Source organism: Leguminivora glycinivorella, chromosome 16, assembly GCF_023078275.1.
Source record: "Leguminivora glycinivorella isolate SPB_JAAS2020 chromosome 16, LegGlyc_1.1, whole genome shotgun sequence".
Taxonomy (NCBI): domain Eukaryota; kingdom Metazoa; phylum Arthropoda; class Insecta; order Lepidoptera; family Tortricidae; genus Leguminivora; species Leguminivora glycinivorella.
In genome coordinates, this window is record NC_062986.1 from 4,517,960 (window position 1) to 4,536,805 (window position 18,846).

At 40.2% G+C, this 18,846-nt stretch overlaps 1 protein-coding gene across 1 annotated transcript; it reads right to left on the reverse strand.

Moving 5' to 3' along the window:
- Window positions 1-676: 676 nt before the first annotated feature.
- Window positions 677-17,618, reverse strand: LOC125234651 (MAU2 chromatid cohesion factor homolog). The gene is made up of 13 exons (XM_048140986.1): window positions 17,382-17,618; window positions 17,028-17,207; window positions 16,226-16,348; window positions 15,189-15,317; window positions 14,235-14,343; window positions 12,780-12,944; window positions 9,752-9,931; window positions 8,026-8,135; window positions 6,910-7,011; window positions 5,861-5,964; window positions 5,112-5,314; window positions 2,702-2,894; window positions 677-1,392 (listed from the first exon to the last, which is right to left on the reverse strand). The coding sequence occupies exons 1-12, from the start codon at window positions 17,604-17,606 to the stop codon at window positions 2,707-2,709; spliced, it is 1,818 nt and encodes a 605-aa protein (XP_047996943.1). The 5' UTR covers window positions 17,607-17,618; the 3' UTR covers window positions 677-1,392; window positions 2,702-2,706.
- Window positions 17,619-18,846: the final 1,228 nt, after the last annotated feature.

The window sequence follows — 18,846 nt, forward strand, 5'->3', positions numbered from 1 at the left end:
GGACGTGTATCGTACGACGTTTTTCAGTACAGATGAGCCTCCGAAGTTTCGACCTGGCATATAATGAACAACTTCTCGAACTAGTGTGTAAAAAAACACCATCTGTAGTACAGATTCTGTACTGAAAATTGAGTTTATTTGTCACTGCAATCATATATCTCTTTCTATTTTATATCGACGCATTCTCATCACTGCACAGCATTTATGTAGATCAATAATAAATACGCTAAATAGCTTCGGGACATCAGTGGTCTACTTCACAACAGTGACACTTTGCCGTTCATTACCGGTCCAACAAGGAAACATTGACGCTGAGCAACAGTGTTACCTTATCAACCCAAATATAGGCACAGAATTGTCAGTGTCAAGTTTCAATGTCACTATGATGAATAGAGAGCGGATTTCAGGTAGCAATTTAAATATTAATATCAAAGACATATATAACTCCGTATAGACAGATAAAGTATAAGAAAAAAACGTACCTCAGTACCGTACAGAAAAAGGTACGGTGGCCTAGATGGCATTAAACCTTTGGGGTACGCTCAGCTAGATGGCGCTAATATTAATATTTGACATTTTAACACATATCGAGCTAAGAAAATCGACGAAATTGTCAAAACTGAGGTTCAAAAGTTTTAAGCATGTGTCAAAAGATGGCAGTCTATGCACTGTGATTACACATTTTACTTCGACAGTAACTCTCTATAATACTCGATTCTCTTTGTTAATATGGATATGACTGGTGCAATTTTTTTAAATACGTGTCATGTGGTGGGCACAAAAGCAACCAAAAAGGGTTTTACTTTTACGATCCGATATTTTTTTTGTGTAATATCTATATTAATATTTAAATAGCTACCTGAAATCCGCTCTCTAATGATGAAATAGCCCACGGGACTTACACAAATTGGCAACCAAAAAATGCTAGACAGAAATCAAACTTATATTCTTGTTTATTCAGTAGATATACGGTTTGATATTGTTTTAGTAGCTTTTGGTTGTCATCTTGCGGATCTGCGGGCGTAGCACACTAGTTGGATTAACTTTATCGCACAGGTGCATCCTTATCGCACTTACAAATAGTGCGGAAAGGAGGGCCTGACGTAATATCGTTTATCACGCGACCATGCTTGCCTGGAGTGTCAGGCTCTAAAGCGTAGCAAAAGTTACTACATCTGCTTCGAATTTTTGATGGGAATTTCGAGCGAAGCTAGAGTTTTCCGAGTTTTCGAGTTTTACAATTCTGCGTTGGCGTTATATAGCGAGCAGTGGAGAGGCGTCCATAGCAGTCGAATCCTTCTTACTTGAGATAATTCAGCATTCAGCACCTTACCTAGATAAAATATGTTGTGGTCCGGCTTACCCACAGGGTATGCTGCCCCGCCACATTACCTGTTGACAATAGTATAAAGTTTAGCTATAGAATAAATAATCTAAAGAAGACAGTAATAACCTAACCACAAAATTAAAATTTTGAAAAAACCCCCGACATTGTGGACCGATTTTCATGAAACATGGCTAAGAACACTCGGGAGACTAACTCAGCTTTCAAACAAAAAAAAACGAAATCAAAATTAGTTCATTCGTTCGGGGGCTACGATGCCACAGACAGACACACACACAGACAGACAAACATATAGACAGACAGACAGACACGTCAAACTTATAACATTTTTGCGTCGGTGGTTAAAAAGTATTTAGTAGTAAGATCAAATAATTTGCAATCCGAGACTCGAGATTTTGAACTCTGGCGTTGTCTTCTTAACTTAGTTTGACTAGAAGACCCTTTAGTATTTACCTGGCCTACGTGGGGTTAGAAGAGGCTGGTGGAGGAAGCGATGCCGGCGGGGGCCCCTGCGTCCAGTGCACGAGCGCATGCTGTGGCACGCTCCGTGAAAGACAATGGGAAAATGATAACGCGAGTTCAATGGTTTTATTGCCTCGGTTTGGTTGAGGGCAAGTATAGTTATTGAGTGGTTACCTGTCCTACGTGGGGTTAGAAGAGGCGGGTGGCGGGGGTAACGCCGGCGGGGGCCCCTGCGTCCAGTGCACGAGCGCATGCTGTGGCACGCTCCGTGAAAGACAATGGTTTGGTTGAGGGCAAGTATAGTTATTGAGTGATTACCTGTCCTACGTGGGGTTAGAAGAGGCGGGTGGCGGGGGTAACGCCGGCGGGGGCCCCTGCGTCCAGTGCACGAGCGCATGCTGTGGCACGCTCCGTGAAAGACAATGGTTTGGTTGAGGGCAAGTATAGTTATTGAGTGATTACCTGTCCTACGTGGGGTTAGAAGAGGCGGGTGGCGGGGGTAACGCCGGCGGGGGCCCCTGCGTCCAGTGCACGAGCGCATGCTGTGGCACGCTCCGTGAAAGACAATGGTTTGGTTGAGGGCAAGTATAGTTATTGAGTGATTACCTGTCCTACGTGGGGTTAGAAGAGGCGGGTGGCGGGGGTAACGCCGGCGGGGGCCCCTGCGTCCAGTGCACGAGCGCATGCTGTGGCACGCTCCGTGAAAGACAATGGTTTGGTTGAGGGCAAGTATAGTTATTGAGTGATTACCTGTCCTACGTGGGGTTAGAAGAGGCGGGTGGCGGGGGTAACGCCGGCGGGGGCCCCTGCGTCCAGTGCACGAGCGCATGCTGTGGCACGCTCCGTGAAAGACAATGGTTTGGTTGAGGGCAAGTATAGTTATTGAGTGATTACCTGTCCTACGTGGGGTTAGAAGAGGCGGGTGGCGGGGGTAACGCCGGCGGGGGCCCCTGCGTCCAGTGCACGAGGGCGTGCTGCGGCAGCTGCGTGGCCTGGAAGTGGTCCTTCAGCAGGGACTGGGAGAAGTTGCAGTGCATTTGGTACGCTTCGTTCTCGCGCTCCGTGTCGCCGGCTAGCCGGTATAGGTCTGAAACGAAAGGATAAATAAATAAATAAATAAATATTATTATAGGACATTCTTACACAGATTGACTGAGGCCCACGGTAAGCTCAAGAAGGCTTGTGTTGTAGGTACTCAGACAACGATATATTTAATATATAAATACTTATATACTTAGAAAACATCCATGACTCAGGAACAAATATCTGTGCTCATCACACAAATAAATGCCCTTACCGGGATTCGAACTCGGGACCGCAGCGCAGCAGGCAGGGTCATTACCGACTGCGCCAGACCAGTCGTCAATAGGATATATTAAAGGAACGTTCATTTAATTGTGCAGTCCATTTATAGTGACAGAAATGTCACCCAAACAACCATAAAAAAAATTTCATCACACCCGCACTTTAAATGTGCTATTGAACGCAGGCGGAGCGTGAGTTACAGAAAAAACGTTCTCCCAAGGGAATAATGAAATTTCTTGTACCGTGCTTAACTTTTTTACATCTATTTACATATTTTTTACATTGCGAGTGTGATGAAAAACATTGTGTGTAACTCGGGGAGAATAATATTACTAACTCGAGTCTTTAAATCGCTCCGGCAAGCCGTCGCGATTTAACTTACTCTCGTTAGTAATATTCAACTTCCTCCCCTTGTTGCACAACGTACTACCTATTGACGACCGGTCTGGCTCAGTCGGTAGTGACCCTGCTTGAGAGCCGCGGTCCTGGGTTCTAATCCCGGTAAGGGCATTTATTTGTGTGATGACTGATGAGCACAGATGTTCCCGAGCCATGGATGTTTTCTATGTATCGCATAGGATGTTTTATAAGTATGTATTTATCTATTTAAGTATGTATATCGTCGCTTAGCACCCATAGTACAAGCTTTGCTTAGTTTGGGGCTAAGTTGATCTGTGTCTTGAAGGTGTCTCCAATAAAAAGAATATCCGTAAAATCATGACGTTTACAATGGCGCTATCACATACAGATACGTTCAAATTTATGTAAAAGTAAGTTCAAAAGTAACTTGAACACATTCGCGGACACGACTGCTAGCATATGCGTAGTTTTTTTTGTATCCTTTGGCCTATGACAGATGACGTCTCTAGCCGTCCGTGAACGTGATAAAATTTGAAAAAAAATTATATTGACAAGTATATTATCGATATAAGAAGATAGCTACCGTGAAATACAAGACATATTCCATATTATGTTTTTGCATAAATGTATATCTCCTTTGCAGAGTATGATCTACCTACCTATACTACCTACCTGCCTATCTAGCTGCCTACTTACCTACCTACCTACACACCTACCTGTCTACCTACCTTCATCACCTACTGCAAGTTTTCAAGCACTTAAATATAACAATATAAAAAAGAAGTTCTAGCGAATTGTTATTGATTTGTATTTTTGATATTTTTCGGTATGAAACCAGAATTATATAATACCAGTAGGACTACAAAAGGAAGTTTAACCGAAAGGTGAAAGTAACACGAGTCAATATTCCAGCCGCAGTCATTTAGATGCATATTTCGCTACGTCGCGTCGTAATGCTGGAACAACTTTCCACCGCCAGCAGCTGTAAGCATTCCTAGAGAGGCTATATGTATGTACAACTCGCGTAAATTATTAATGGACAGAGCAGCACAAGCAAGGACGTCAATTCCAGCATAGACTAGTTCTATGAAGTATGGCTACAAACTTCAATGGAAGTCTAACAGAAAGGTGGAAGTAATACGAGCTCCCTGCCAATATTCCGACCTCAGTCATTTACAGGCAGATTTCGCTACGGCGCGTCTTAATGCTGGAACAACTTTCCGCCGCAAGTAGTTAACTATAAGCATTACTAGAGAGACTACACGTATGTACAACATACCCTTGAGTATGGCCGGGGCCTACAAACTTCAATGGAATTCTAACCGACTGGTGAAAGTAACACGAGATCCCTGCCAATATTCCGACAGTTATTTAGACGCTGTTTTCGCTACGGCGCTCTTAATGCTGGAACAACTTTTCGCCACCAGTAGTTAGCTGTAAGCAATACTGGAGAGACTATAGAACATTACCAGTTCTATAGAGTACGGCTAAAAACTTCAATTAAAGTGTAACCGAAAGGTGAAAGTAACACGATTTCCCTGTCAATATTACGACCTCAGTTATTTAGACGCTGTTTTCGCTACGGCGCGTTAAGATGCTTGAACAACGTTCCACCGCCAGTAGTTAACTATAAGCGTACCCTTGAGTATGGCCGAGGCCCAGAGCTGCACGTGCACGTCAGGGATCTTGCTGGCGAGCTGCATGGCCGGCGTCACCATGTTCATGGACTCGCGCGAGTTGTTGATGGACAGAAAGATGTGCCCGAGTAACACGAGCGAGCAGGATGTTAGCCTGTTTAGGTCCTCGGCGTTCGCCATTTTGAGTGTTTCCCGGAGGTACCGTCTGTAAAAATAAAACGTCATAAATGTGTTTTAGTTCTTATAGCAATATTTTTATCGGGCAAATGGTCTGCAATGTACATCTGACCCAAAACTACATCTTAATATGCAATTGATGCCTCTGGACTTTGTCCAAAAGTAGAATGCGATTTTGCACACGCATGAAGATTTTCCACTTAACCTAGTTGTAATTAATCATAAGATCATTTGTATTTTTCCATTTTAATTTTAACCATGACAGTAAACGCAAGTATTCATATCATATCGTCCCTACTTTTAAAAAAACTTGTATCTTCGTCTGTCAATGAAAAGAAAATTGTAGTAAGTATGTATGGAATGCATACAGACTTACTGCGTTTTAACTTTGAGGAACAGCGTGAAATACGAGATTTTTTAAAAGTAGTGACGATATGCATTTTTGTTGATACCTCGACATCCGTTCCTTTACATTCTCTTACAAATCGAGTAGGCCTGTCGAAGTATTTTAACCATGATCCTTTGATTGTTCGGAAACGAATAAATACTACTAGTAATTAAACAATATACTCACTTGGCCTCGTTATACCGCGCCTGGAAGAAGGCCTGCAGCCCTAGAACGTAGTAGGAGGCAGCGCGTAGCCCGTGCGCGTAAGCCGGCAACGCCTCTGGTCGAACCTGATCACAAAAAGAAGTTCTGAATATCCTATATTGTATTTTTTTTGTACATATATTTATTCTGTGTTAGATTAAGTTTAGTAGTTCAAGTTCTTTTTGTTTTTATACAGATGTACCAACTGATTTTTTGAAAATAAACTGGCGGAAGGCAGTACAGGAGATTCCTAGTTATTGGTGTGAATGTTCAATATCAAGTTGCAGTTCTCGGTTCTGATCTACTAGACGGAAAGCACGCATAAAAAACGCTCGCTATATAGAAAACAATGCATGCTTCTTGGCTTGAGTATTGCAGTGACTACTAAAAGTGAACTGTATATTTTTGAGCTAGTTAGCAAGCAGCAGGTAATATAAATCCCATCAAAAACAAAACTTGTAAAAAAACCAAGTCTCGCATCTCAGTTCTTCTGGCGTAAAAAGTTATGAGATCCCTGCAAAACCAAGTCGGTTAATTTATTCAGTCCCTACTTAAAGGACCTGCCATAAGTTAATACGTAGTTTATAGTTAACCTAACAACATCTTATAGAGACCATAATCACTATTAAACATATTTTATGTTTTAAAGAAAATGGACTGACTAGGCCATCGCATCGCACGACTGGTCGGTGGTAAAATAACTACAAATTGAGTACCAGTACGTTAAAAAAATTGAATACAGGGTGGGTGGTGTGAGTAATGATGTGCAAGTTGCGGAAACTTTCCAAAAAAATCTTAAATTTCTTGAAAAATTCACGAAACTCTCACGAAAAATAAAGAGAATTTAAATTTATGAAATGGAAAGTTTCCATCCATACAATTGTCCATACAAAGTACGGAAAGTTTCCGAAGTTTTCCTATGTGAAAATTTCAGAATTTTGGAAACTTTGCGTCGGCACATCAGTAGGTGTAAGTCTAAGTTTGGCACCGTGATGAGCTGATGGGATGAGAGGAAAAATGGTGGTATATACCTGTTCCATTAGCTGCGCCAGGTCGTTATCCCGCCTCCCCCGTAAGTATACAATGGCCAGGTTAAGTTTCGCGAACATCCATAAGTCTCTCTCTTGTGACATCTGAAATTTAACAGCAATATTACTACTTTACAAATTACAAACCCAAGTCAACTTTGTAATCATAGGAATAAGGTTTAATTTGCAATTTATTAAATTTAATGAGTAACAAACAAGGGGATCGAGTAGACTGCCATCTCTCGACACAGGCTTAATCTTTTGAACCTCAGTTTTGACAACTTGGTCCATATTCTTAGCTTGTTATGTGTTAAAATGTCAAATGTATTAGCGCCATCTAGCCGAGCGTCCCCCGAAGGTGTAACGCCATCTAGGCCACTGTACCTTTTTCTGTATGGTAGTGAGGTACGTTTTTTTCTTCGACTTTATCTGTCTATTCGGAGTTACATAAGTCTTTGGTAACAATAAGGTCCCTTTACCCAGATAACGCCACATATAGGGGGACTGGTAGCAATAGATGTAGCAACACCAAAATGCATACAATTATTTTTTCCCCTCACTAGCTCGGAAACACGTGTTTTGTTCTTTAATACCAGCGGGTAAAAAGTTAAAAACGCATTTTATCCACTAGTGGATAAAGTAATTTGACCTTGAATAGAGGCAAATTTTCTGTTTTAAAATTGATAAAAGTGGGTTAATCTAGTGATGAAGATGTTTTACCACCTGTGAAACTAATGGAAGCAGTGATAAACGCGTTTTTTGCGTTGTACTTTCCTCGCTATGGTAAGGGGAAAAGTTTTGTGTTACACACGAGTGCAAATGTATTTTACTTCTCGTGTGTTGAAAAACAACTTTGCACTCTTGTATAACAAATAACTATCTCAGTACAGATGGTGTTTTCTTACGTACTAGTTCGAGAAGTGGTTCATTAAATATATGTCAGGTCGAAACTTCGGAGGGCCATCTGTACTGAAAAACGTCGTACGATACACGTGCTAAAAGGAAATTCGTAACTCGTGTCGGGTTAAGGTTTGATTTCGTCGTGTCGCATCGCTGTCGCGCGACCGTCGTCCACCAAACCACGGCGTAAATCTAGATAAGGCTAATGCTAGTACTTACATGGATGGCGGTGAGGAATTGCGCCTCGGCGGCCTCCATGCAGTTCATGGACATGGCGTAGAGGCCGAGCAGGCAGTGCAGCTGCGGCGTGTGCGCTGCCGCGCTGGCCGCTGTGTGAGGAAAACGGAATTTTAGGCAACAAATTAAAAAATAATCTGACTACTGACTCCACGAGACAGGCCTAGCCTAGTGTGGTGGTCGAAGGTAAAAAGCTTTTGTAACACTTTTTGGCAAATAAACTATTTTTATTTATTTATTTTATAATCCGTGATTTCATCTGAGTACTTAACGGCGCGGCCACGACAATGGTCTAAGCGCGACAGTGGTGAGCGGCAGCCATACGTGCGAATGAAAAGTCCCATCGCTGTGTCTCGCTCCAATGTATGGCCGCCGCTCACCGCTATCGCCCAATGTCGTGGGCGCGCCGTCAGGCTTATTAAAGCAGCTTAACTGTATTTCACTTACGAGTCTAGAAAATAACTAATATGACTTTTTTCTTATAATCATAATCTATATTGTTTGTGAGAAATTAAGGTTGGATAAAGAGCTCTCGGGTTGGACGTCATCTGCTAGTCGACATTTGTAACCCTACAAATGTCGACTACACTTACATCATTAAGGGCATAAAAAGCAAAAAGCATTGGAGAAACGGTGGTAGACTGGTCTTTGCACTCTTGTGATCTCATTTGGTGTCGCTATAGTGCTTAAAGCTCAGCCACACATGCGCGTTTTGAGAGCGTAGGCGGAGCGGTAGCGGAGGGCAATGATAGCGGTGCGCCGGACGAACGCTGGCGTTGCGCCCAGCGGACGCCGGCGGGAACTAACGAGAGCGGATTGCGAGCGGAATGTGCGCGGATTGCGAGCGGAACGCCAGCGTTCGTCCTTCGCACCGCTATCATTGCGCTCCGCTAACGCTACGCTATCCGCTTTATGTGTGGCGAAGGCTTTATAGATTAGATTAGATTTCGTAAACTAGAACTTTCCTTTGCTAATCCGCGAATAGATAACGTGCAAGTCAATCAGTGCTAACCTGTTATAATTACTTGCGTATTTACCTGTTATAATTATTTGCGTAGGTTAGCACTGATTGACTTGCACGTTATCTATTCGCGGATTAGCAAAGGAAAGTTCTAGTTTACGATTAACATGGATTTCCGCAAAGTAACGCCTGATTCTATCGATTAGATTAGATTTCTTTATTTCATGATAAAAATTACACTATAAATTTGCTACATGTCAAAATTATGTTTATCTTCTCATCATGATCGTCAAAAATTACATAATAAATTCCAAATAAAAATAATTGTGTCTCCCAAATGAGGATCGTCATTTACAAAGAAAGAAAATACACATGCCAAGCTAAATCAAATTAATAAATTAAGTTACAATATCATGAAATTATCACGAAGCAAGAAAATATTATATAACAGAGAAATATAGGTATAATTATATCATCGGTCATTAAAAATTCAAATCCATGTACTCATTTACAGAGTACATGGGGTTATCTAACAAAAGGTTTCTCACTTTGCGCTTAAATGCTTCGTCACATGGCTCATTTCTCAGATCGGCAGGTAAGTGCTCATAGTAAGTAGGACCGATGACTCGAGGGAGGGGTATACTAGCGATATTTGGGCTCCACAGTGACAGGTACACTCGATCCCGCACAGCGCTGGCGTGCACTAGCAGGGGAGTAACCTGTGATCTATAGTCTAGAGTAACTCACCAGAGGGCGCGATAGTCAACAGGTGCGCGGCGCGAGCTATCTCATGTAACGCATGTGCTTTGCCGCCGCAAACGAGTCGACATAGCGCCGCGTGTTCTACTAACGCCATGCGGAGACGCCAGGCTAGCGCGGCGCCGGTCCTTGCGCCAACTAGCGTCACTGAGTCGGAGAAACCGCCCGCTGTAACAAAAAAAAAAACACTTGAGTAAAATTAAAAAATGTCGATATAACGCTCGACATGTTTCCCACCCTCGGAGCTCGGAGCTACCCACTACGTTACTTTTGTTATAAGTAAGACTGCAAGCGACACTAACTACGTGACTTAAAACATTTCGAGAGTTATATCGACTTAATACGTGAGTAACCCGCTTAAAATATTTACATACAAGTGACTTGTCATTTAGTCCCTACATCACATGGCGACCCTGCCATGGTGATCATAAACTGTGAATCTATTAGTGTTGAGTTCCTCACTCGTGAGGCACCTCATTTGTACCACTCATATTGTTAATTTGTCGCAGTACTTCACACGGCAAAAATGTATTGCATCACACTTCAACTCACCGCACCTCATTTTACTCGCTTGTGACAGTCGCAACACAAACACCTCACGCCTCACAAAGCATTCACGTACTTCAAATGTCACAAAAACGTCAAAACTCATCATCCACACGCGCGCCTCGCGGCCCTCAAATACTCGCTCGCAACAGTAGCAACACAAACACCTCATTCCTCACAGATCATGCACATACTTCAAATGTCACAAAACGTCAAAAACTCATCATCCACTCGCGCGCCTCGCGGCAGACGCGGCCCTCAAACTCCGTCGCGAGAGTCGACACCTCAAATGAAGTGATCAACCACACGTTCAGTTACCGAACTACAGACCTTATGGCCGGGACAAAAGGTCCACCGATAAAATAAAATGTATCGTTTGACTCGTTTGTACCGGAAATCGCTTTGTACCGGAAAGACAGAAGAGGCACTGTGACAACAACACTTCAAAAATCCTTTCAAAGTGAAACAGATAGTTACGTTTACCATAAGAGGGAGTGAGACAGACACACGCGGGCTTCAAATTTGCCTCACCAAAAATACGTTACACATGACTCGAAAGAAAACAATCTTATGCGCCGCAAGTTTTCATACATTTTACGCCTTTTTGATCCCAGGATAGTTAACTTGCTCGCAAAAATCGCGCGAAAAATCAGACGATTTCGCGTGAACCACATGTTTTGTCTCTGTCGCATTTGTGAAGTCATGAATAAATGCAGCTGAGATGCAAAATGTTGTTTTTCGCGGCAGGTCTTCATTTTTGAATTTTTTGATAGCTATTATTGTGCTAACACATTGACCAGTATAACGTGATCTACCGCAGCAATAGAGTTTGTATGGCTATTGTTATGTGTAATCAGGGAGCTCTCTTAGACTGGACGTTGAAATGGTAACTCAAGTGTTTTGAATATTCGGAATACCAAGCATACCAACACAGAGGGCCAACCACTGAGAAGATGCGTTTACGAAGCTTGCTTAAAAACAATTACAAGATTACTGACCGAAATATAATATAAATTATGTGAAGCATGGTAGTTTAATTAAGTATTTAATCAGTAATAGAAAGAATAATTCATTTCTTAATTCAATAGAATGATAAATAAATCCGACACGAATCCGGTTGACGTTGACAGTAATGACAGTTTACAGAAGAAAAGTTAGTTTGTGTGTATTTGCATTTGCATAAAGTTTAGTTTTGTCCTACAGTGATAATACTAATAAATGAGCCAAAATGTAATAATGGTGACAACTTTTACACAATCAAATATACCTGTGATTCTGCCTTAGTGTCATTTGTGTGCAAAAAAATAGTGAAACTGAACTGAAAAGACTTACCGGCGTCGCGAATGTTGATGGTGTTTTTAATTACTATCATATTGCTTTTAAAACACATGGAGTGGTAAGTTTGTTATTTTTATGTAAAAGTGGTACTAATTATAAAACAATACGAACTTTAGTTTGTTTTAAAACATGCAGTTTTATGGTAACTATGCTAATCAAAGTATGTTATTATTAAGCTGTTAATAATATGAAACCACTGTAATTTGTAGCAGTAATTTAAATGGAACAAACTGTAAATAATATTATTCAATGGCAAAATTAGACCCAGTTCCATAAAAACATCAAATTAAGTTGTTATGCAGGCCTCTATGACAGTCCTTGAAATATTTTTTAATTTTATCTATTTTCTCTTGTTAAATGTTCAAGTACTCATTATGACTAATGAAATTTAGTATGTATAAAGGATATTTACCTAGTACACAACTACACATACTAGTTTTTGTTGCCGATGGATTTTGTCAAACAGCCGATGCTAGAAATTATATATATATACAGATCAGTACCTCACCTCATTTGAAGTAAGACATTGTAACACCTCATTTTTGGAAATGAGGTACTCATACAAACTCATTTGAAATTGATGTCCTACCCATCACTAGAATCTATGGTAAATTGGTAATTGCTATTCCCTAGTAACAAAGAGGATCGAGTATTATAGAGAGCTAATGTCAAAGTAAAATGTGTAATCACAGTGCATAGACTGCCATCTCTCAACACAAGCTTAAAACTTTAGAACCTCAGTTTTGACAATTTGGCCCATATTGTTGGCTTGATATGTGTTAAAATGTCAAATATTAATATTAGCGCCATCTAGCCGAGCGTTCCCGAAAGGTGTAACGCCATCTAGCCCACCGTACCTTTTACTGTATGGTACTGAGGTACGTTTTTTTCTTAGACTTTATCCGTCTATGCGGAGTTTTATAATATGTGTATTTGCCTAGTAAACACTAATTCCATGTAATGATATTAAGATGATGTGAGTAAGGACCAGTTGCATCAAACTGTCTGTCACCGTTAAAGCGTTTGTTAAATTTTATTGTATGGGAAGTTCCATAGACGTTTGCTGCTTGTCTGTCAAATGTGGTTGATGCAACTGGCCCTAAGAGTGATCAAAAACACAAGTATTACATACCAGTAAGCTTGTCGATCTGCGCCAGAGCCTTCTCGGTGTACTTGTGGGCCTTGTCCATGTACCCGGCCTGCGCTGAGTGCATCACAGTCACTAAGTACACTAGCACGTAGAGCTGCTGCCGCGACAGCCAGACGAAGGATTCGCCCGGCGCTGTGCCGCATACCGCTGTAACAATAATTGAGCGAGTAAGTAACAAGTTGAATATGGGTAATTAATCTGCTGTAGGAAAAACCAAAACACAAAATTAAAATTTTGAAAATAAAAACCCCGGCATAAATAAATAAAAATAAAATAAATAAAGTTTTATTTCAGGCAACACGTACAGTTGTACGCCCATATCAATAAGTGGACATAGTGGACCGATTTTCATCAAACATGACTAAGAATAAGACACTCCTGACAATTTCAATTTAAAAAAAAAAAAAATCGAAATCGGTTCATTTCGAATGCTACGAATTACGATGCCACAGATACTTTTTTATCTTTTTCACTTATCAGACAGACAGACACGTCAAACCCCGTCGTTTTTGCGTCGCGAGTTAAAAACTAGGCCTGTATATAAATTAAATAATAATTAAAATTATAAATTACGACTAGAAATTACGGAAATCACTAATGGAAACTCAATCTTCAAAAACTTGCGTGAATGAGGAGGCACACTGACATTTTATCCCGCCAGGCGGCGCCTGTGCAAGAATCTAGGCATGTCACTGTCATTCATATGCGTGAGAGAATAAACATATTATTTTCTCGCTCATACGTATGAAATTAATCTGTGCGATGCAAGTGCAAAGGACTAATAGGGTGGCGCCATCTGTCATTACCTTTGAGTGTGCCTCCTCATTGTCGCACCCTGATACTAGCGATGTTTCTGACGTTGGTATTAGTAGTAAACATACATACAAACACGCCCGCATCCCATAAAGGGGTAGGCAGAGCATATGAAATTACTAAAGTTTTGGTGCCACTCTTGGCAATTAAGGGGAAATTGTTACCAAGTTTCCAGCCTCACACGCCTACGCCACAATTTAACTCATATCCTACAGTGAACTAGTATAGTATACATAAATAATATATGTTCTAGTAGTAGATCCTATAAGGTACTTAAAGCTAGATAAACAAATAAACTTGTAAATAATATTTCAAGAACTTTGACAATACTCGTACGTACACGCAGCTCAGTGTTGATACCAAATTATTTGAATTTAAATATATTACGTTACACAAAAAATAAAAAATGTTATTTGTAAGCTCTTTGTACTTCCTTATGCAACTCGCTCTACGAATTGTATAGTTTTATAATATAGGTTAAGGCACTAGTGCGATGAAACTGCGTCCTGTAACACAGGGTTTCCTAGCTCAGGACACAGGGTCGCGATTTTCTGTAATTGTTAATTTATATAATAAACTTTTTTCATTTTCATTTTCAATTATAAAGACTACTTTTATACTCACTGTCATCATCAGGCCATGAAGGGGCCATAATTGTCTGAATGCTCTGCTGAAGCTGTTTCAAGCAGGGTTTCACGCTCTTCACTTGTCCTGCCATTAAGTAGTGGCATACCTGGAAGAAAGTTAATGTTTATCAAATGCTTTATTGGCAATAACTATGTTGGGTAGTTAAAAACTATCACCACTAAAGAATACGCCACACAGTAGCGTTTTCAGAGCGAGGCGTGAGGGGCGCGATGAGAGCTGCCCGCGCTTTTTCCATCCGCGTCGCAAAGCGCGTGTTAGACTCTCAGGAAGCAACATTGGTGTGTTGTGTTGCGCCTGTGCTTTCGAGTAATTATAAAGTGGAAAAAATACTGCATTCTGTGAGACTTGAAGTCATGGCTGGTAGATCTACCATAAGTGTTACACTTCTTAACTGGCTAGCTGGCTACCCTAATTCCGTTGTTAGTTTAAAGTGCAAGCCACTCCACTAAGATGCTCAAGTAGTGTCTTTATAAACAGAACTGTTAAAGTATTTCCTATTAATATTAGGCGGAATTAAGTGGAACCATTATACACCTATTGATAAGGAAATCGCAACACAAACATGGACAAATAATAAGTAAGTACTAGAAAAGGAAAAAAAAAAGTCATAGAGAAAACCCCGTCCAGCAAGTCAAGCTCAAAAAAAACATGGACATGGATAGGTTCACTATTTGAAGAGGGAAACTAAGTCAAAACCATCTCTTTCGGCTGGATACCGTAAAGTGCAAGTTGTAGCTCTGGGCGCCCTGTACACTCATGGAAGTCGTCGTTGAGAAAGCACTACAAGCATCCGGATTGAGGTGGAGCAAAAACGAAAAAAAAAATGGGTTGCTGAAGATAGGAAGGCATGGCGCGAGCTCGTGAAGTCTCTTTGTATAACAACAACTTATAATATAGCAAATTGAAGCAGCTACAGGCTTTAATACTTACTTGTAGGACCAAGAAGAAGACTTTAAGGTACTCTTTCTGGTGTGGACTCCCTGTCCAGGAGTCTACTAAGTGGCCCGCCTGGTTCAGCAGTGGTAAAACTTCTTGGATTTTCTTATCTATTAACAGTAGCTGAAAGAGACAAATTGTGAAAATTACATTGATATTGAGTGGATGACAGGCATTGTTGACGTTGGGGTCAAAACCGCCAGGTTGAAGTGGGACTGGGCAGGCCATGTACGGCGTATGCATCCAGAGTGGTGGGCAAAGTGAGTAAGTTAGGGTCGGCCCGGAAAGAGATGGTGGGATGACCTGGACTCCTTTCTTAACAACTGGACGGATGCTGCACTTAATCAGGAGGATTGGAAATCTATGGGAGAGGCCTTGGCACTTTATAGGCTACTAAAAAAAATTGAGTGGTTTTTATTTAAATTTATACAATCTAAATTTAGTATTTCAACACATATAGGGGCCTCCCGGGTTGGCAACATAATAATAATTAATATTTACTATGGAAGTCCTTTAAATATATGAAGAAAATTTATACTTAGTCCTAAAGAACATGCCTTACTGAACCTACAAGATGTCCACTCACTTTTAGAACTACAATGGGACTTGATAAAGATGCACTTAAGTTCGAAAAATTACAAATGTGCCACTAACGAATTTGGCCAGCAAATTAAAATGTTGTAATTAAAATGTTTCTAAATTATGTAGCCATTATTACTGAACTTGGGGGTAATACATCATTATGTGGTAATCCCAAAGATAGGGTAATAATGCAAAGTTTGTAAAGGTTCTAATTTTTAGAGTATTTTTAACCCCCGACGCGAAAACGACGGGGTGTTTGACGTGTCTGTCTGTCTGTTAGTCTTGGCTGTCTGTCTGTGTGTGTGTCTGTCTATGGCATTGTAGCTGCCGAACGGATGAACCGATTTAGATTTAATTAATAAATTTTAATTTTGTGGTTAGGTTCAAGTCTTTTCTTATCAAATACAAGACATATGTGAATCCAAAAACAATTAAGCAGGTGAACTTACCATTACCCTACTGAGCAGGAACAGTACCCTTGTGTATGCCGCATTGGAGATCTGAGCATAGTCCACTCCCACGCCCAGGAGACTGCTGGCCACTTCATACTCTCTTTCCGTTGCGTGGATTTGCTACAACAGATTTATTTCTAGTAAAATTGTTACTAAAAATTAATGTTCCAATGAAAAATTATCAAACACTTTTATTAACAGATGATTTGGTGCAACCTAACCCTACCAAATGTAAAACAAACCAACAGGGGTTTCTCATAAATCTAGTGATGTCATATATCATTAATATCAAATAGAAGTATTTTTTAAATTATTATTTCTAATTCAAAATTTGTGTATTCAAAATTATAATTTTGATTTTTTTTTTCAGCTCACTCACTCAACATATAAGTATTGCGATTAAGAGAGGAAATGCTGCCAGCATCATGGGCACTATACCTCAGGAGCCCTCTTTAGATTTAGATTTTTAGTTTTCTTTTTAATTGCCTGGTTTATGATATTTATTGTATGGATTTTTTATTTAAGTGTTATTAATAAATAATTTAAAACATTTTTTGTCACATAAACATACAATAGGTGAATTTTAGATTTAAAACAATAATTATAAGACTTAAATTGTTTATTATTGCCAAGAAATTGAAGTATATTATCCAAAACATTATAACAAATTTCAGTAATATCAACAAGATTCCCAAACCAACATAGGAGATGTGCAACAACATACATAGAAAGGCCGATAATATGATAGAACTCACTTGTTTTAAGTATATTGGTATATTTACAAGTTCAGTATACTTACTGCCAGTTGGAATATTAGCCTGCAGTGCCAGTAAACACTGTGTTGTGATAACTCAATTGCCTTGCGAAGAATGGGTTTGGAGTGAGTGGGCTGGCCCTGCTGCTCGAACAGCTCTGCCAGCACACTCGCCGCCTCAAACTTAACGTCATCGAACCCATTGATAGTCTGAGAGAGGCACCACTGCAACCAAAACACTTAAATGACCCACTTATACACCATTGTTTACATCCTATGAGAAACTTGTCACATAAAAAAATATGACGAAATATCATTAAGGTTATACACCATGAAACTACACAATATCTTTCACTATTTACACGATATAGCACTCAAATTGTCCCTAAATATACTTACACTCTGCTCTAAATGCGTCCTCGCCAAGTCGATGTTTTTAGTGTGTGTCAAAAGGATATTTCCAAGTTGTAAATGAGTTCGGGCTTCGACCCTTTGGGGCGGTTTAAAATTAAATACAGCTTGTAGGCACTGGATACAACTTTTTATGTCAGGAGGATTAGATGTTCGGAAATGTTCTGCTAAACCAAGTAAAGATATATACCAAGCGTCCTGCGTTGACGCCATTTTGACATTTCTGCTTGGAGGGAACTGTGTTGCTAGACTTCAGAAAAAATAATTTGTAGTAATCTAATGGCTGCGTTCAGTAATGTTTAATTCTACATCAAACCAAGTGCAATAATGGAAAACAAATCTACAATCTTTCTCTTTGTCCTACACAAAACGTAGTGATTCAATGCTCTTTGATGCAATAGAGAAATAAATGAAACCCGAACACTTTGCTCGTTGTAAAAGCCGTAAAATCGCTCGTGCGCGTGTGACCTAAAGCCCTTGTTAAAATAGCTCTAGCTCGGCTCAATAGATGGCGTTGATAATTTTTTTGTCAGTGCTGCTTTTTAACTTTTTATAATCATACTGTCTTCCAGATTTATATTCATCAGACATGAGGCAATTACAAATGGAAATATTTTTTATATTAATGTCCCTAAACCCATTGATCCCTGCGAGGTACATTTTATTTGTCCGTATTGCATTAAATATATTACATACAATCACGCCTGTACTGTAAGGGCCAGTTGCATCAACCAAATTTAACAGACACATTATCATCAGGCAGCAGACATCTATGGAATTTCCCATACAATTTTTTTTAACTAATGCTTTAACGGTGACAGACATACAGAGCAACCGGCCCTAAGTCTGTATCCCATAAATACATTCATTTCCATTTTTTATGGGATAGGAGGCAAACGAGCATACAGGTCTCCTGATGGTAAGCGCAAGTTGCACTGCCACCCATGGACACCCGAAACAACAGAAGTGTTGGTCTTGAAGGTCGTATCGGTCCGGAAATACCGTAGGTGACAATTCATTCCACAGTATCTGTGCGGGGCAGGAAGTTTCTGGAGAAACGCACAGTTGAGGACTGCCAGCCATCTAAATGATGGAGATGGAAATGTCGCGTAGGGCGATGGCGGAAAGGAGCGGCAGGGATTAATCCGAACAATTCGGAGCACTCCCCGTTATACATGCGATAGAAAATGCAGAGCGAGGCATCCATATTTTCATTTAATTATTATGTTATTATACAGGGTGCCCGGTAATTAATAGACAACCTTTTAACCACCAAGAGGGCATCTTATACTGGTCCAGAAAATCGACTTTCACTTTTTAAAATTTTAATACTACCTAAAATTTTAAAAACTGTGAAAATCTCGAAAACCAGGCGACTTTTACTAAACCTTAAAGTCGATTTTCTGGACCAGTATGAGGTGCCTTCTTGGTGGTTAAAAGGTTGTCCATTAAT

Coding starts and splice junctions, on each gene's coding strand:
- LOC125234651 (XM_048140986.1), bottom strand. CDS start 17,606: ATGGCGTCAACGCAGGACGCTTGGTATATATCTTTACTTGGTTTAGCA. Junction 12,945..14,234: donor TTCATGGCCTGATGATGACA/GTGAGTATAAAA, acceptor TTATTGTTACAG/CGGTATGCGGCACAGCGCCG. Junction 5,315..5,860: donor GCGCGGTATAACGAGGCCAA/GTGAGTATATTG, acceptor TTATTTTTACAG/ACGGTACCTCCGGGAAACAC.